At 42.4% G+C, this 20,952-nt stretch overlaps 1 protein-coding gene across 2 annotated transcripts in view; it reads left to right on the top strand.

The window, feature by feature from the left end:
• The window catches only part of LOC311138677 (rho GTPase-activating protein 15-like), a 50,247-nt gene that overhangs the window by 7,312 nt on the left and 21,983 nt on the right, over positions 1-20,952 (top strand). For both annotated transcript variants that reach the window (XM_084173464.1, XM_084173465.1), the window contains exons 2-6: positions 1,687-1,808; positions 13,000-13,430; positions 14,355-14,547; positions 14,712-14,930; positions 15,175-15,341. In XM_084173464.1, coding sequence (XP_084029590.1) covers positions 13,146-13,430; positions 14,355-14,547; positions 14,712-14,930; positions 15,175-15,341 — 864 coding nt within the window. In that variant the 5' untranslated portion in view covers positions 1,687-1,808; positions 13,000-13,145. The remainder of the gene's footprint in view (positions 1-1,686; positions 1,809-12,999; positions 13,431-14,354; positions 14,548-14,711; positions 14,931-15,174; positions 15,342-20,952) is intronic.

Raw genomic sequence — 20,952 nt, forward strand, 5'->3', positions numbered from 1 at the left:
TTGAATTTACCACATGTGGACTCCAATCAAGTTGTAGAAACATCTCAAGGATGACCAATGGAAACAGGATGCACCTGAGCTCAATTTCGAGTCTCATAGCAAAGGGTCTGAATACTTATGTAAATAAGTTATTTCTGTTTTTAATTTCTTATACATTTGTAAACATTTCTAAAAACCTGTTTTCGCGTTGTCATTATGAGGTATTGTGTGTAGATTGCTGAGGAATTTATTTATTTAATCCATTTTAGAATAAGGCTGTAACGTAACAATGTGGAAAAAGTCAAGGGGTCTGAATTCCTTCTGAAGGCTTCTGTATACCACCATGGGATATATTCACACTATATACCACCATGGGAGAGATTCACTCTATATACCACCATGGGTGAGGCAAGCACACAGTCACGTGTTTGTATCCAAATTGGGGTGAGTGTCGTTGCAGGGTGGCAGGGCAGGGAGGGACCACTGTTGATCCTTTGACAATTATCAATTTAATATTGGTGTTTATCCAGTATGGATGGATAAAACAAAACTAAACAAACTGCATAGCGTAATTTAATTTAATCTAATCCATGATCCCTGGCACATCAGAAGGGTAAAACAGCAGCTCCAGTCTAGCAGTTAGGACGAAAGAACATGTATGTGTGCCTGTATGTGTGCCTGTGTGCGCATGAATGTGCCTGTGTGTGTGTGTGTCTGTGTGTGTGTGTGTCTGTGTGTGTGAGAAATTCCTTTTGAAGTTCCTAATTCACTATCTTCCTCTTCTACTTCCTCCTCTCTGAAAGATCAGCCAATAGAAATGAAGTAAGATAATACATTGTGTCTCTGTGGGTCTATGAGTCTGGCGTGATAACCAAGGACGACTCACACATACCCATAGAATTAGACTTCCATCACAGACCCATTGACTGGAATGGGGTTTCCAGTTTTATTTCTATGTTCATACCACCACATCACATAAATCTGATGTGATTTCAGAGTGGCAGTGACACATCACATTACTTTCCCAAATGTTCATTGCTTCGTGTTCTTTGTTCTAGTTGGAGTTAGTTAGAGTTGTAAGGATGTTAGAGCTGTAAGGTCCAGTTCTGTTGGCCAATCAGCTCACAGCTGTGAGCATGGATCAATGATCAATGAGGCGAACCAATTTACGGAGAGCTGTGCTGTGCTGGGGCTGCACGCGGCACGGGACTGTGGGCCAGAGGCCTGGCTAGTGTCTCTCTCTGTTTCTCTCCCTCTCCTCTTCCTCTCCTCTTCCTCTCCTCTCCTCTCCTCTCCTCTCCTCTCCTCTCCTCTCCTCTCCTCTCCTCTCCTCTCCTCTCCTCTCCTCTCCTCTCCTCTCCTCTCCTCAAAGGGCCTAATTCTGCCCTACATGCATTAGTTGGTGTATTTAGTTGGACTCTCTCTCTCTCTCTCTCTAGGTAAATTGGTGCTTTATGGGAGGGTAGCACAGGGTGACTTGGAGTTCACTGAGTTGATCCAAGATCAGTCAACTACGATTAAGAGTGAGATGGTGTGTGTGTGCGAGCGTGCGTTCGTGTGTGCCTTGGTATGTGTGTGAGTTGGCATTGCCACTAGCCTCCTTAACTCCTCATTGGGTAGTCCCCTAATCCTATCCCATCTGCCAGTGATCAGACTCTAGGCTAACGTGTGACTGACCAGTCCAATGTGTCTTAATTGGTTTGGAAGGTTGACTGTTGACTGGCCAGCTGGGTGGTTACTGAGGCAGATTGCATCATAGAACCTCCTCCTCTTCTTCTGTATGACTCATTGGAGCTGACCAGCTGACATCAAGACTGACCACAGACATGGTGAGTAGGTCCACGTATTTTTCTCACATGTATGCATGCGCTAAATATACACACAGTCATGCACTATCTGGGTGTTTCTCTGGGTGTTTCTCTGGGTGTAGGACTTTAGTATCTATTTTCAGAACCCAGAACCAAATCTCGCACACATTGGCCAACTGCATTTATATAAATAGTCTGTCACGAGAGAGTAGTCTCAACCTGTCTCTCTCTCTCTCTCTCTCTCTCTCTCTCTCTCTCTCTCTCTCTCTCTCTCTCTCTCTCCATGCTATAACCTATTCATATTGGCCAACCTATCTCTGTCTCTCTCCATGCTATAACCTATTCATATTGGCCAACATGGTCGTAACAGGGTGAGTCATGTCCTAATTTCACTCATTGTGGTAATTAAGAGGGAAAGACATAGCAATGGCCGCCAGTGTCGAGAGATAAGACGGTGGTAAGAAGGGATGAGGCGAACGAGACGACCTCAACGTACACTTTGTGTTCTGCTGCTCTGAAAGCGGTTTCCTGTTTTCGTACTTGTCCTGTCCCTGTTCTGTTCTATTCTGCATCTTGATGTTTTCTAGCTCCACGGCTAGAGCTCTGATAAAAGTCTAGACGTAGGCCCTATGTCCCACTACCACTATGAAGGAGAGTCTGAGGAGTGGGCTGGCGACGGAGAATTATACTTTTCAATTCACATTACGTCCTTGCCTTTAACTTTCGTTGTGGCTGGCAAAGCAACATTCTTGGTCCGCAGCTCAAATTGAGCCATTACTAGCCAGTTAAGCACAAACTATTCAACAATGACAGAAACTTTTTTATTCTAAAATATATTACACTCTTGAATAATGAATCGATTCACAGGCATGTATGTGAAAATTAAAGTGTTTATTTTCTCGCCCAGCTGCATGTAGCCTAGAGAAACCGCTCTGATCCCATCTGGGTACTTAACGTCATGTTTTCATAGCCTAAAATAGGCCCATTTATTTGGTTTCTGAGAAACTGTGAACGTGATCAAATTTTTGGTTTATATTCACATTTCTTGTTGCTAGGCTACCTAGGCCTTTTTTAATCCAAAATGATTGACTGGAATTAATCAATCAACACTATAGGGCTGACATACTGTATGAGTATCTTTTTAATTACAGATGCAAACCCAGCTAGAACATAACGTTCTGAGAACTATATGTTTCTTAGAGCTTGGTGAGAGCATGGTAGCCTATGGTTATTTTGTATACAACCTTCCCACAAGTTCTTGGAATGGTGCAGGATACCCAGCTAGCACATTACGTTCTGAGAACCATATGTTTCTTAGGGGGGAATTTCAGTTCTTCAGCATATCGTTTCCTACAGGTTTCCTCATGGTTCTATTTAAAGTAATGTTATCAAATTGTACCGAGAACGTTAAGAAACAACACATTTCAGTACTTCAGCATGACATTTTCTGCAGGGTTCCTCGTGGTTCTATTTAAAGCCATGTTTTCAGAACATTAAGAAAACTTTCCATAAAAACCACAAGAAAACATTAGTAACATTTAAAGAACGTTCTAAGAATGTTATTTAAAAACACACATTCCGTTCTTAGAAGTTAATAAAACTCTCTATCTTGTTAAGTGTGTTCAGGTGTGTTGGCCGTGCTCACTAATTGGCCACACCTGATCTTAAATGAGTGCTTGTGGACTAATTCCATGGCTAGAGAACAGAAGATCATAAGTTTGAAACTCACTGACACTATGCCACAATAAAAAAAGTATGTGTTTGCATGATTAATGCCTAAGCAAATGAATATCCATGTATCATATCAGTGCTTCAAGTTTACAGTTAATCCAAGCTAAGCCTGCAGTGTTATTAAAAGTCTTATTGAAACATGCTCTCAGAACGTTATGTATTTACCTTCTAATAACCTAGAATTTCCATTCTCAGAACGTTAATAAAACCTCCCAGGAAAACTTTTAGGGAACCATAGTAAAAACACTCTCAGAACCTCCCTGCAACCAAAACATTAATATTCCCAAAATAGGCTACATTTTCACTTCCGTTCTCTGAACGTAAAAAAAAGAATGGTCAGGAAACTTATGATTTCATTCCCAGAACCAATGGGAAACCAAAAACATACGTTCCCACAACTTCAGAGGAACCAAATGTGCTAGCTGGGAAGGCCTACACATGCAACCCTGCATACTGCAAGCTCAGCCCTGTTAGTTTTTGTCCAATCGCAGTTGTTGTCTCTTTGTCTGTGTAAAGGGTTTTCATGTTTTCATCCTCCCTAGGGCCAGGAGTTTTTCCAGGATTTATTTATAAAACCATATGACCTGATTATAAAAAATAATCTGGTTCCATCATAGCCCCCCGTTTTTTACAGCTGATTTCTTACTATGTCACACGCTACATCTAGGACAGTTCACACTGCCCTGCTCCAAGGGGGGCAACTGTTGGGCGAGTGTCGTACCTCCGGAGGTAGCGGCTGAGATGTAGCAAGTACACAAGTTTACATTTGAATAATATTATAAAATATGGTAATAAGATGAAGGTATTTTTACAAAAAGTCTAGTAAGTGTGAAGAGGCTCATAGTTAGATAGATAGATAGATAGATAATTTCGTAAATACAGTATAGTGTATGTGTGGACACCCCTTCAAATTAGTGGATTCGGCTATTTCAGGCACGCCCGTTGCTGACAGGTGTATAAAATCGAGCACACAGCCATGCAATCTCCATAGACAAACATTGGCACTAGAATGGCCTTACTGAAGAGCTCAGTGACTTTCAACGTGGCACCGTCATAGAATGCCACCTTTCCAACAAGTCAGTTCGTCAAATTTCTGCCCTGAAAGAGCTGCCCTGGTCAACTGTAAGTGCTGTTATTGTGAAGTGGAAACGTCTAGGACAGGGGTGTCAAACTCATTTTAGCTCAGGGGCCACATGGAGGAAAATCTATTCCCAAGTGGGCCGGACCGGAAAAATCATGGTATATATAACTTAAAAACAACAACTTCAGATTGTTTTCTTTGTTTTAATACGATCAACATACAACATAAATCTGGAGCCTGAGGACAGTGTGTCCAAAATAGTACAAGCACAACATCACTATTAATCATAAAACACGTCAAGTTTATTTGAAAATTCTAAAGAAAAAGAACACACAAACACACAATGCCTCAGTGATTAACAGAACTGTTTCACAGATCACATAACTATATCAGGGTGTCATTTCTCAGGCAGAAATGTAGATAAAAATAATGAAATCCTGTTCCCCAAACAAGTGCAAGAACCACAGAGTCAAGAATAGGTTAAATATACAAATAAAATAAAATCAATTAAAAACAATAGCACATCAACATAAAAACATATAAACATAAAGCTGGAGCCTGAGGACAGTGTCCAAAAGCACAACATCACTATTAATCATAAAACACCTCAAGTTATTTGAAAGTTCTGAGGACAAAGAACACACAAACACACAATGCCTCAGTGATTAACAGAACTGTTTCACAGATCACAGAACTATATCAGGGTGTCATTTCTCAGGCAGAAATGTAGATAAAAATAATGAAATCCTGTTCCCCAAACAAGTGCAAGAACCACAGAGTCAAGAATAGGTTAAATATACAAATAAAATAAAATCAATTAAAAACAATAGCACATCAACATAAAAACAAATAAACATAAAGCTGGAGCCTGAGGACAGTGTCCAAAAGCACAACATCACTATTAATCATAAAACACCTCAAGTTATTTGAAAGTTCTGAGGACAAAGAACACACAAACACACAATGCCTCAGTGATTCACAGAAGTATATCACAGATCACAGAACTATATCAGGGTGTCATTTCTCAGGCAGAAATGTAGATAAAAATAATGAAATCCTGTTCCCCAAACAAGTGCAAGAACCACAGAGTCAAGAATAGGTTAAATATACAAATAAAATAAAATCAATTAAAAACAATAGCACATCAACATAAAAACATATAAACATAAAGCTGGAGCCTGAGGACAGTGTCCAAAAGCACAACATCACTATTAATCATAAAACACCTCAAGTTATTTGAATGTTCTGAGGACAAAGAACACACAAACACACAATGCCTCAGTGATTAACAGAACTGTTTCACAGATCACAGAACTATATCAGGGTGTCATTTCTCAGGCAGAAATGTAGATAAAAATAATGCGCACCATCTGTAGCCAGGCTGACAGCGCGGGACCAGTCCACTCCGACCCTGTCCAGCGCGCCGACGAGTGCGGTAAAAATATCAGCTGCTGTGATTGTATCTGTCATCGGCACCAACTCCACGAACTCCTCGGTGACGGTCAATGTGTCATCAACTCCGCGGATGAAAATGGCCAGTTGTGCAACATCTGTAATGTCCGTGCTTTCATCAATTGCAACCGAAAACGCAATAAATGACTTTACTTTTTGCTTCAACTGGCTGTCCAAATCCACTGAAAGATCGGAAATCCTGTCTGCAACTGTGTTTCTTGTCAGGCTGATATTTGCAAAAGCCTGCCGCTTTTCAGGGCACACAATCTCCGCTGCCTTCATCATGCATGTTTTTACAAATTCACCCTCACTAAATGGTTTTGAAGCCACTGCGATTTCATTAGCAATGAGGTAGCTAGCTTTCACTGCAGCGTCACTGATGTCTCGGCTGTGAGTAAACACAGACTGCTGATTCTTCAGACCCGCCAACAGTTCATTCACCTTCTCTCATCTCCGCTGTCCTTGAAAGTTGTCATATTTGTCGGCATGAAGACTCACATAGTGGCGACGAAGGTTATATTCTTTCAGCACTGCAACATGCTCTGAACACACCAAACATACAGCTTTCCCATTCAATTCCGTGAATAAATAGGAGGATGACCATTTTTCTTGGAACACTCTGCACTCTGCGTCCACTTTTCTCTTTTTTGACAGAGACATATTGGGGCAATGAGGGTGCCAAAGCACATAATGTTAAAAGTAGAAGCCGTAATAAATATCGCGGGCAAAACAAAGTAGCTCATTGGCTGCACGTGCTTGACCTACTTGCTCTGCCCCGGTATAAACAGTTTGCTTGCTTAACACAATTGCTATTGCGCCATCCAGTGGACGCAATTGGAACAGCAGTTTATTTTATTGAAAAATTGCAGCGCATTTTTATATTTTACAAAATTATTATTATTATTATTATTATTTTATTTTTTTATCATCTTGCGGGCCGGATTAAACCCGTTTGCGGGCCTGAATAGTTATGCACGCTCAAGTATTCTGTTTTTTTGTTTTATTTCTTGTTTGTTTCACAAGAAAAAATATTTTGCATCTTCAAGTTGGTAGACATTTTGTGTAAATCAAATGATACAAACCTCCAAAACATATATTTTAATTCCAGGTTGTAAGGCAACAAAATAGGAAAAATGCCAAGGAGGGTGAATACTTTCGCAAGCCACTGTATGTTCGACAAGCAGGTGTCCACATACTTTTGGTCATGTAGTGTAGATAGATGGAGTATAGATTGATGTGTTACAGCCTGAATTTAAAATGGATTACATTTAGATGTTTTTTGTCACTGGCCTACACACAATACCCCATAACGTCAAAGTGGAATTATGTTTTCGACATTTTTATAAATTAATAAAAGCTGAAATGTCTTGAGTCAGTAAGTATTCAACCCTTTTTGTTATGGCAAGCCTAAATAAGTTCAGGAGTAAAAATGTGCTTAACAAGTCACATAACAAGTTGGACTCACTCTGTGTGCAATAATATTGTTTAACATGATTTTGGAATGACTACCTCATCTCTGTACCCCATACATACAATTATCTGTAAGGTCCCTCAGTCGAGCATTGAATTTCAAACACAGATTCAACCACAAAGACCAGGGAGGTTGTCCAATTCCTCGCAAAGAAGGACACCTATTGGTAGATGGGTAAAAATGTAAAAAAACAGACATTGAATATGTCTTTGAGCATGGTGAAGTTATTAATTACACTTTGGATGGTGTATCAATACACCCAGTCACTACAAAGATACAGGCGTCCTTCCTAACTCAGTTGCCGTAGAGGAAGGAAACCGCTCAAGGAGTTCACCATAAGGCCAATGGTGACTTTAAAACAGATACAGAGTTTAATGGCTGTGATAGGAGAAAACTGAGGATGGATCAACAACATTGTAGTTACTCCACAATACTAACCTAATTGACAGAGGGAAAAGAAAGAAGCCTGTACAGAATAAAAACATTCCAAAACATGCATCCTGTTTGCAACAAGGCACTAAAGTAATACTGCAAAAAATTTGGCTAAGCAATTAGCTTTTTGTCCTGAATACAAAGTGTTATGTTTGGGGCAAATCCAATACACCACTCGTTCTCCCGAGTGGCGCAGTGGTCTAAGGCACTGCATCGCAGTGCTAGCTGTGCCACTAGAGATCTTGGTTCGAATCCAGGCTCTGTCGTAGCCGGCCGCGACCGGGAGACCCATGGGGCGGCGCACAATTGGCGCAGCGTCGTCCAGGGTAGGGGAGGGAATGGCTGGCAGGGATGTAGCTCAGTTGGTAGAGCATGGTGTTTGCAACGCCAGGGTTGTGGGTTCGATTCCCACGGGGGGCCAGTATGAAAAATAAAATACAAAAATAATGTATGCACTCACTGTGGATAAGAGCGTCTGCTAAATGACTAAAATGTAACACATCACTGAGTACCACTTTCCATATTTTCAAGCATAGTGGTGGCTGTATCATGTTATGGGTATGCTTGTAATCATTAAGGAGTCGGGACTTTTTCATAATAATAAAGAAACGTAATGGAACTAAGCACAGGCAAAATCCTAGAGGAAAATCTGATTCAGTCTGCTTTCCACCAGACACTGGGAGATTAATTCACCTTTCAGCAGGACAATAACCTAAAACACAAGGCCAAATATACACTGGAGTTGCTTACCAATAAGACAGTGAATGTTCCTGAGTGGCCGAGTTACAGTTTTGACTTAAATCTACTTGAAAATCAATGGCAAGACCTGAAAATAGTTGCGGAGCAATGATCAACAACCAATTTGACAAAGCTTGAAGAATTTTGAAAAGACTAATGGGCAAATGTTGCACAAAGAAAATCTATTTAATCCATTTTGAATTTAGGCTGTAACACAACAAAATGTGGAATAAGTCAAGGGGTATGAATACTTTCTGAAGGCACTGTAGATAGATAGAAAGTCAGGTTCAAAATTATTGGCACCCTTGATAAATATGAGCAATAAATACTATATAAAATAAATCATACAAATACTGAGCTATATTGTATGCAAAAAAAGGGAAACTATATTATTTTATACTAATACAATTCCTCAGAGAAAGAGATTATTATGGGTGCCAATCATTTTTTACCTGACTGTAGACAGACACACAGACAGACATAGTCAATAGATAGATGCAGCACTATAGCATGGATCCAAACTGAATTGTACCATGTAATGAATTGTTCCATTTGTGGATCCATGCAGGGTAGCAGAAGGACTGTGGATGTGTGAGGTAGTTGGGAATCCCATCAGCTTTCATGCTATACCTGCTGTGCTTACTCTTGTCAGCTGGTTCAGGTGTACACTACAACAGAACACATACACACAAACTTTCAAAGTGCGATTTTTTTAAATCCAATATTGCGATTGCGCTTTGACATGCGATATAGATCAAAACATTTGGGTTAACTGTTGGAATCCTAGAAATAGAATGACTTATATTAACAAACAAAGTGGAAAGCAGCGTCATTCTTGTTTGGACCAATGGGTTGACAGCATGACCGAACAGTCATGCACACACTAATAGTGACTAACAGAGAGGAGGAGGAGCTGAGCTGCTTGAGTGACAGGGGGCGGGGCTTGTCTGTGGGAAGCAGCCTCATAAGGAGAAAAAGCCATGAGTAAGTATGGAAGGTTTTACGGTAATTCTCCAAGGCATGAGTCAGTATGGAGGGTTTTACGGTAATTCTCCAAGGTATGAGTCAGTATGGAGGGTTTTACGGTAATTCTCCAAGGCATGAGTCGGGTCACAGATTATTGTGCTTTGTTAATACGCTGCTGTGCTGTGGATTATGAGAGAGAGAGAGAGATGTCCTGCTGTGTGCTACATATATCCACCCACTAGAATCCCCATACTTTAATGAAGACAGCTTCTCCATCCTGGAGGGTGAAATCAATCATTTCCAGACCCAGGGACATGTACTAGTCTGTGGTGACCTAAATGCCAGAAATTGACAAGAACCTGACACCCTCAGCACACAGGGGGACAAACACCTACCTGGAGGTGACAGCATTCCCTCCCCCATATGCCCCCCTAGGCACAACTACGACAACATAACCAACAAAAATGGGTCACGACTCCTGCAGCTCTGTCGCACACTGGGTATGTACATAGTCAATGGTAGGCTTCGAGGGGAATCCTATGGTAGGTACACCTATAGCTCATCTCTTGGCAGTAGTACTGTAGACTACTTTATCACTGACCTCAACCCAGAGTCTCTCAGAGCGTTCACAGTCAGCCCACTGACACCCCTATCAGACCACAGCAAAATCACAGTCTACTTGAACAGAGCAATACTCAATCATAAGGCATCAAAGCCAAAGGAACTGAATAATATTAAGAAATACTATAGATGGAAGGAAAGTCGTGTCGAAACCTACCAAAAAACAATTAGGCAACAACAAATTCAATCCATTCTAGACAACTTCCTGGACAAAACGTTCCACTGTAATAGTGAAGGTGTAAACTTGGCAGTAGAAAACCTAAACAGTATATTTGACCTCTCAGCTTCCCTATCAAATCTAAAAATCTCTAACAGAAAACCAAAGAAAAGTAACAACAGTGATAAATGGTTTGATGAAGAATCCAAAAACCTAAGAAAGAAATTGAGAAACCTATCCAACCAAAAACATAGAGACCCAGAAAACCTGAGCCTACGCCTTCACTATGGTGAATCTTTAAAACAATACAGAAATACACTACGGAAAAAGAAGGAACAGCACGTTAGAAATCAGCTCAATGTAATTGAAGAATCCATAGACTCTAACCACTTCTGGGAAAATTGGAAAACACTTAACAAACAACAACACGAAGAGCTATCTATCCAAAATGGAGATGTATGGGTAAACCACTTCTCCAATCTTTCTGGCCCTATAACAAAGAACAAACATCAAAAAAAATATACATGATTATCATTAACAGCAGACTAGTTCATTTCCTCAGTGAAAACAATGTACTGAGCAAATGTCAAATTGTCTTTTTACCAAATTACCGTACGACAGACCACGTATTCACCCTGCACACCCTAATTGACAAACAAACAAACCAAAACAAAGGCAAAGTCTTCTCATGCTTTGTTTATTTCAAAAAAGTTTTTGACTCAATTTGGCATGAGGGTCTGCTATACAAATTGATGGACAGTGGTGTTGGGGGAAAAACATACAACATTATAAAATCCATGTACACAAACAACAAGTGTGCGGTTAAAACGATACATACCTCGGCCTCAACATCAGCGCCACAGGTAACTTCCACAAAGCTGTGAACGATCTGAGAGACAAGGCAAGAGCCAAATTCTATAACCACTTAAAAGGAAGCGATTCCCAAACCTTCCATTAAAAAGCCATCACCTACAGAGAGATGATCTTGGAGAAGAGTCCCCTAAGCAAGCTGGTCCCGGGGCTCTGTTCACAAACACAAACAGACCCCACAGAGCCCCAGGACAACAACAACAACACAATTAGACCCAACCAAATCATGAGAAAACAAAAAGAGAATTACTTGACACATTGGAAAGAATTAACAAACAAACAGAGAAAACTAGAATGCTATTTGGCCATAAACAGAGAGTACACAGTGGCAGAATACCTGACCACTGTGACTGACCCAAACTTAAGGAAAGCTTTGACTATGTACAGACTCAGTGAACATAGACTTGCTATTGAGAAAGGCCGCCGTAGGCAGACCTGGCTCTCAAGAGAAGACAGACTATGTGCACACTGCCTACAAAATGAGGTGGAAACTGAGCTGCACTTCCTAACCTCCTGCCAAATGAATGACCATATTAGAGACACATATTTCCCTCAGATTACACAGATCCACAAAGAATTCAGAAACAAACCCAATTTTGATAAACTCCCATATCTACTGGGTGAAATACCACAGTGTGCCATCACAGCAGCAATATTTGTGACCTGTTGCCACAAGAAAAGGGCAACTAGTGAAGAACAAACACCATTGTAAATACAACCCATATTTATGTTTATTTATTTTCCCATTTGTACTTTAACTATTTGCACATTGTTACAACACTGCATATATAAAATATTTTTTTATGATATTTGACATTTATTTCACTTTTGTTTACTATCTACTTCACTTGCTTTGGCAATGTTAACATATGTTTCCCATGCCAATAAAGCATAAATTGAAAATTAAATGAGAGAGAGAAAGAGAGAGAGAATCCACCGCCCTCCTCCCCCTTCTCCTCTCTCTGCCACCGAGCCTGCCTTGGTCTGAAGGCACGGCCACAGAGCTGTGTGTGTGTGTGTGTGTACGTGTGTGTATGTGTGTGTGTGTGTGTGTGTGTGTGTGTGTGTGTGTGTGTGTGTGTGTGTGTGTGTGTGTGTGTGTGTGTGTGTGTGTGTGTGCGTGCATCTGCACGTGAGGGTGTGATGAGTAGAGGAGCTCAGAGCTGGCCTCTCTCACGGTCATGGCTAATGGTGGCTCAGCAGTCAGGAGTCAGAGGGTAAGAGGGAGCATTGCAGCACATCCACAGGGACAACATGTATCTCTCCCTCTCTCTCTCGCTCTCTTAATTCCCTCTGTGCCCATCAGTCTCTCTGGTACTAAGACTACTCTCAGAGGGATGTTCTGTTGGCTTTGTAAGGGAGAATGGTCAGGGCAGGGGTGTGTGTGTGTTTGGCTTCTGGTCGGTCGAACAACTGTTTTTATTTCTCTCTCTAAACGCGTGAGTGATTAAACAAATGAATGATTGCAAATAAATGGCAATACCCTCTTTTTTTTAGAATACAATTGCTTTATAAAACAATTACTACTTGGTGTTTTTTATGAGAGTGAATGGTGTGTATCTGTAACATTTGCTGAATAGTTCTAAGATTAATAAAGGGCTCTGAGATTATCAGATGGATGGATCTGTGATGCTTGCCATAGATATCCCATTTTCACACTAACCCAGTTCTGTTCTGTTTGTTTGTGTTTCAGAGCATGGCGCTGGCCTCGCTCCAGTTGTCGTCGGTGCCCTGTGCCAGCGTCCCTACCATCCCCACCATCACCCTTGTCACCTATCCTCTCACCCAAAACACCCCCCACTGAGACCCAGCCGGGCCAAGTCAGAGCTAGCATCCGCCATGCTGTCAGGAAGCTGGCGTCGCTCCATGGTAGCCTCACCCGCCATGCCCTCTGCCTCCACCAGGGGGAGAACTACCAGTGTGGACAGTGTGTCCAGTAGGGGGAGCAGTGGCAGTGTGAGCAGCGGTGTGAGCGTGTCCGTGGGGTGTGGTGTCCCCAGTGGCACGGTGGTGCTGGAATCGCAGTACGACTATCAGTACCGCGGGGCAGACGGACGACATGTCTGCATCCGAGAGGGGGAGCGCTTTATTCTGCTGAGGAAGACTAACACTGACTGGTGGCAGGTAAGGAGGTCCTGACTGTGTGGCTAAGTTGGCATAGACTATGATGCTAGTGTGACCGGTGCGATTTGAAACCCGCGTGTCCCACGTGGTAACACAACCTCTTAACCAAGAACAAAATCCATGTGGTCAGAGGATTTTGTGTTTCCCAAACTTTGTGTAGGCAGGCTTTTTTTTTTTTTTTTTTTTGGAACTAAGTCCGGCTTCCAACTTACTCTCGAAAGTTGTAATAGTAGAATGCACATGGTGCAATTTCGAAATTGGGTTGTGGATCATCAGTTTTCCTCTTGTCATGTCGGTCATTGCATACCTTAGAGAGCTATTTATAACTTGTCAGAAATTTCCAGATCAACTAGCCCATATCAGATGAAAAAATTTTAGCTAGGGATTTTAGGCCATAGATTTTGTAGTAATGTTTGTGTCACTCAAATATGACATGAATACACATTAGACATGGCAAAATGTATAGAATTGCAAGAAAATTAGCTTTAAAACTGCTAAATGTTCTCTTCACGACATGCCCATGACAAAACGTGTAGAATTGCAGGAAATAAGCTTTAAACCTACAAAATGTTCTCTCAAGAGGGGTGTGAACAGCGTGGGATGTTCCCCAAATGCTGGAAGGGGGGCTGAGTGAATGTTTTTATATCTAGCCTATGCATTCACTGTACTGTACTGTTACTTTGGCTAAAACTGCTTGTACCTCTCAATGGCATGAATAATTTATTTTTCTATGTATTATTTATTACCAGATGTATAATTTCTTATTATAACAAGGTGTGTCATTTCTTATTATTACCAGGAGAATCATTTCTTATTATTACCAGGAGTATCATTTCTTATTATTACCAGGAGTATCATTTCTTATTATTACCAGGAGTATCATTTCTTATTATTACCAGGTGTGTCATTTCTTATTATTACCAGGTGCGGAGGATCGGGGCAGCCAGTAAAGCCAAGCCCCTGTATGTCCCGGCTACGTACGTAGTGGAGGTACCCATCGCTCCTCTGTCATCAGTAGCACAACAACAAAATGCCAACAACAGCATGTGTAACCATGCCAACATGAGACTGCAGCTACAGTCATCTCTCTCTCTCTGCTCTAACAACCAGTACTCAGGTACGTTAGTGTGAGGGGGAGGGGGTGGGGTATCCCATGCGTGTGTGGCCCATGGTCAATTGATCTCCATGGTCCCTTTGGTAATACAAACATGTAATTGGTGTGTAAAAACACAAAGAGATCTTTTCTCACTCTCCTCCTCCTCCTCTCTTCCTCCTCCACAGTGCCCAAAACCTTCTGTCGGTCAATGGAGGACCTCAACTCTCACAGTGCCTTTAGGGGAGTCAACAGCCACAGCCCTACCCCCAGTCTGGGAGGAGGGGGCTTCCCCACCATGCCCCTCCCTGCCCTCCCCTCCTACACCGCTAACTCCTCCCCAGGACACTTGCTGGTCCCTGGGGGCCCCCACACCTCCATGGGCCCCTCGGCCCCCATCCCCCGTAGTAAGATTTGATTTGATTTATTTTATACATTCTTTTTTATTTCCTTTTAGTCATTTAGCTGACGTTCTTCTGCAGAGTGACTTACAGTTAGTGCATTAAACTACGTTTAGTAGGGAATAGCAACCACATATTACAGTCAGTGCTACAAGACCCTTCTTCAAAATAGCCGCTACTTAGTACATAGAAGGCTGCAGCAGCCGGAGACAACAGGACAATTAAACAATAATCGATTGTGGTCCTCCAGCTAAGAGCTTCAGCAACCTGCCCCAGAACCCTTACGAGGAGATCGAGGTGGGGGAGATGGGGGTCGGGATGGGACTGAGTGGACGGCGCACACCCATCGGGGGTGTTGCCAGGTCCCTTAGCCAGTGGGACGTGGCCGAGGCCACCCGCAGAAACAGCCATCTGCAGGTAAGAGTGGGCCAAGAGGGCCAACACACAAACACACAGGACAGGACACACACACAGGACAGGACACAAACACACAGGACAGGACACACACACACACAGGACACACATAGAGACAGGACTCACACAGACATACACAGGACACACACACAGACAGGACACACACACAGGACAGGACACACACACACACAGACAGGACACCCACAGAGAGAGAGAGACACATAAACATACACACACACACAGGACACACACAGAGACAGGACACACACAGACATACACAGGACAGGACAGGACAGGGGCGAGAGCTATGCTACTGTAATTAAGATAGTTTGGAACAAGACCAGGGATATAGTGCTGGCGCACCCTCACTTTTTCCAATTTGAGAAGACACGGAGCTGGTAAAAATATTTCTGGAAAATTATTTCTGAAGCTGAGATCACATAATGATGAATGAGTATTTTACATAACAGAACCGAATATAATAGCATAGCATAGTAGGCCTATAACATGACTGTTACACCAAAAACACCTAATTTCTAGTGAGATTTTAGGATGGTTAGCCGAAGCTGAATAGTCACATTTCTTTTCTCATGTGCCAAAAGTCAATAGGCAGGATATATGCTTTTGATTGAGACAAAATACAAGAAAGGCTAATAGTTTGTTAACACTATCTTCTCTAATTCGCTCACCAAACCGTAATTCCAGAAGATCTAAATGCATATTCCCATGACACTAATTGAGATCAATCAAACGATTGGCGTGGAGATGCAGTTTTGTCATTTCACTGGTAAAATGTGAAGAATTATCATTCACGATTGACAGTGATATTGGCCTATTTTGAAGTTAGAGATGCCTAACTTGAGGGTTTTAAACATTTGAGACAATATGTTGTGGGCACAGGCAGACGTTGCAATTGGAGGATGCATTTTATGCATATTCATATTCTAGAATGATATTTAATAGGCTACATCTGTCATATTCTAGAATGATATTCAATAGGCTGCATCTGTCATATTCTAGAATGATATTCAATAGGCTACATCTGTCATATTCTAGAATGATATTTAATAGGCTGCATCTGTCATATTCTAGAATGATATTCAATAGGCTGCATCTGTCATATTCTAGAATGATATTCAATAGGCTACATCTGTCATATTCTAGAATGATATTCAATAGGCTACATCTGTCATATTCTAGAATGATAGTTAATAGGCTGCATCTGTCATATTCTAGAATGATATTCAATAGGCTGCATCTGTCATATTCTAGAATGATATTCAATAGGCTATATCTGTCATATTCTAGAATGATATTCAATAGGCTACATCTGTCATATTCTAGAATGATATTCAATAGGCTGCATCTGTCATATTCTAGAATGATATTCAATAGGCTACATCTGTCATATTCTAGAATGATATTCAATAGGCTACATCTGTCATATTCTAGAATGATATTAAATAGGCTACATCTGTCATATTCTAGAATGATATTCAATAGGCTACATCTGTCATATTCTAGAATGATATTCAATAGGCTGCATCTGTCATATTCTAGAATGATATTCAATAGGCTGCATCTGTCATATTCTAGAATGATATTCAATAGGCTACATCTGTCATATTCTAGAATGATATTCAATAGGCTGCATCTGTCATATTCTAGAATGATATTCAATAGGCTACATCTGTCATATTCTAGAATGATATTCAATAGGCTGCATCTGTCATATTCTAGAATGATATTCAATAGGCTGCATCTGTCGGTACACATTTCTATTGAGAAATTATGTCATTTTAAAAAACAGTTGCGCTCCCGCACCTAAAAAAATTTGCACTACACCACTGAAGAAGACACACTCAGACAGGACAAGGGATAGACTAGTGGGAACTTCGATAGCGTATGTGCTGTAGCCAACTCTTCTATCGCTGTCATGCATGGAATAATGATCAGATGATATAATAACAACTATCCCTAATCTCTCATGATAGACTGTTTATGACTCCCGAGTGGCGCAGTGGTCTAAGGCACTGCATCGCAGTGCTAGCTGTGCCACTAGAGATCCTGGTTTGAATCCAGGCTCTGTCGTAGCCGGCCGCGACCGGGAGACCCATGGGGCGGCGCACAATTGGCCCAGCGTCGTCCAGGGTAGGGGAGGGAATGGCCGGCAGGGATGTAGCTCAGTTGGTAGAGCATGGCATTTGCAACGCCAGGGTTGTGGGTTCGATTCCCACGGGGGGCCAGTATGAAAAAGAAAAAAAGAATGTATGCACTCACTAACTGTAAGTCGCTCTGGATAAGAGCGTCTGCTAAATGACTAAAATGTAAAAATGTAAATGTATGACATTACATCGAGTAGCTGGCCAGCACGCACGTGAGATTAGGTAAAACACCAAGATTATCCCTCATCGGGTACAGATGATGAAGGTTGTCGTGAAACAAACATGTTGGTTTGTGATAGAAAATAAACAATTTGGCTTTTCGTTAGAGCCAAGTATCCGTTCACTGGAAAACCAGAATCAGCCACTGCCAAGTTAGATAAGAGAGCAGAGGTTCCAAAAGCCACTGTCTGTGAGTCAACATGATCCAAAAGCCACTGTCTGTGAGTCAACATGATCCAAAAGCCACTGTCTGTGAGTCAACATGATCCAAAAGCCACTGTCTGTGAGTCAACATGATCCAAAAGCCACTGTCTGTGAGTCAACATGATCCAAAAGCCACTGTCTGTGAGTCAACATGATCCAAAAGCCACTGTCTGTGAGTCAACATGATCCAAAAGCCACTGTCTGTGAGTCAACATGATCCAAAAGCCACTGTCTGTGAGTCAACATGATCCAAAAGCCACTGTCTGTGAGTCAACATGATCCAAAAGCCACTGTCTGTGAGTCAACATGATCCAAAAGCCACTGTCTGTGAGTCAACATGATCCAAAAGCCACTGTCTGTGAGTCAACATGATCCAAAAGCCACTGTCTGTGAGTCAACATGATCCAAAAGCCACTGTCTGTGAGTCAACATGATCCAAAAGCCACTGTCTGTGAGTCAACATGATCCAAAAGCCACTGTCTGTGAGTCAACATGATCCAAAAGCCACTGTCTGTGAGTCAACATGATCCAAAAGCCACTGTCTGTGAGTCAACATGATCCAAAAGCCACTGTCTGTGAGTCAACATGATCCAAAAGCCACTGTCTGTGAGTCAACATGATCCAAAAGCCACTGTCTGTGAGTCAACATGATCCAAAAGCCACTGTCTGTGAGTCAACATGATCCAAAAGCCACTGTCTGTGAGTCAACATGATCCAAAAGCCACTGTCTGTGAGTCAACATGATCCAAAAGCCACTGTCTGTGAGTCAACATGATCCAAAAGCCACTGTCTGTGAGTCAACATGATCCAAAAGCCACTGTCTGTGAGTCAACATGATCCAAAAGCCACTGTCTGTGAGTCAACATGATCCAAAAGCCACTGTCTGTGAGTCAACATGATCCAAAAGCCACTGTCTGTGAGTCAACATGATCCAAAAGCCACTGTCTGTGAGTCAACATGATCCAAAAGCCACTGTCTGTGAGTCAACATGATCCAAAAGCCACTGTCTGTGAGTCAACATGATCCAAAAGCCACTGTCTGTGAGTCAACATGATCCAAAAGCCACTGTCTGTGAGTCAACATGATCCAAAAGCCACTGTCTGTGAGTCAACATGATCCAAAAGCCACTGTCTGTGAGTCAACATGATCCAAAAGCCACTGTCTGTGAGTCAACATGATCCAAAAGCCACTGTCTGTGAGTCAACATGATCCAAAAGCCACTGTCTGTGAGTCAACATGATCCAAAAGCCACTGTCTGTGAGTCAACATGATCCAAAAGCCACTGTCTGTGAGTCAACATGATCCAAAAGCCACTGTCTGTGAGTCAACATGATCCAAAAGCCACTGTCTGTGAGTCAACATGATCCAAAAGCCACTGTCTGTGAGTCAACATGATCCAAAAGCCACTGTCTGTGAGTCAACATGATCCAAAAGCCACTGTCTGTGAGTCAACATGATTGTTGTGATTTGAACAGAGTTGACATCTAGCCTTTTTTTCTTTCTGTACAGGCCATCTCTCTTTCTACTATCTCGCTTATTATCCCTCTCTCTCTCTCTCTCTCTCTCTCTCTCTCTCGCTCTCACTCTCGCTCTCTCTCTCTCTCTCGCTCTCTCGTCTCTGTCCGAGAGCTCTCCCCCTCTCTCCCTCCCTCCATCTCTCTCTCTCTCTCTCTCTCTCTCTCTCTCTCTCTCTCTCTCTCTCTCTCTCTCTCTCTCTCTCTCTCTCTCTCTCTCTCTCTCTCTGAGGTCCTTTCTCCCTCATATCTCTGTCCGAGAGCTCTCCCCGTCTCTCCCTCCATCTCTCTCCTTCTCTCTCAGAGGGCCTTTCTACCTCCCTCCTTCCCTCCTTCCCTCCCTCCCTCCATCTCTCTCTCTCTCTTTCTCACTGAAGGCCTTTCTCCCTCGTGTCTTTAAGCTCAGTAAGCAGGATTAGAGCAACATCCACGTCACAAGCCGCTATTTTCCACACACTGCATCACACACACACACAGCTGGCCGGACTGGTTCGAGGAGCGTTGGCCACTACACCACCTCAAAGACATCGGGCTTCATCCCAAATGGCACCCTATTCCCTATATAGTGTGCTACTTTTGACCAGGGCCCTATGGGCCCTAACACTAAATAGGGAATAGGGTGTCATTTGGGACGAAGCCCAGCTCATAGAACATTCCTCACATTGGAATGTTAATGCTGTCTTTAATATAAGCCACAATAAAAGTTACTGCCATCTCCCAGAATGGCCTAGATAAAAGTCCTGTCATCTCCCAGGATGGCCCAGATAAAAGTTCTGCCATCTCCCAGAATAACCCAGACAAAAGTCCTGCCATCTCCCAGAATGGCCCAGATAAAAGTCCTGTCATCTCCCAGAATAACCCAGACAAAAGTCCTGTCATCTCCCAGAATAGCCCAGATAAAACAGAATGGCCCAGATAAAAGTCCTGCCATCTCCCTGAATGGCCCAGATAAAAGTCCTGTCATCTCCCAGAATGGCCCAGATAAAAGTCATGTCATCTCCCAGAATGGCCCAGATAAAAGTTCTGCCATCTCCCAGAATGGCCCAGATATAAGTCCTGCCATCTCCCAAAATGGCCCAGATAAAAGTCTTGCCATCTCCCAGAATGCATAAATGTACGCACGGATACACACACACACATGAATACATGCATGCATGCAAGCACCGACCCACACACACACACATTATACAAGGGTTTAAACAGATCAGGCCTATAGTGAGAGGGGAGGTTAGAGTCAGCTTTAGGTGTTTTGTGTCAGTTGAAGGTAAAACAGCAGTGTGGAAAAACACGTAATTTCCAGAAAACCACAGACACCTCCTCTCCTCACAGGTTACATCGGGTTAAGATACAGGAAACACACACACACACACACACACCACACACACACACACACACACACACACGCACACACACACGCACACACACACACACACACACACACACACACACACAACCCCTCCCTTCCTCCCCCCATACATAAAAGGATTGTTGCGGGGCCTCCCGAGTGACGCA

Source organism: Coregonus lavaretus, assembly GCF_964263955.1.
Source record: "Coregonus lavaretus genome assembly, chromosome: 12".
In the NCBI taxonomy this organism is placed as follows: Eukaryota; Metazoa; Chordata; class Actinopteri; order Salmoniformes; family Salmonidae; genus Coregonus; species Coregonus lavaretus.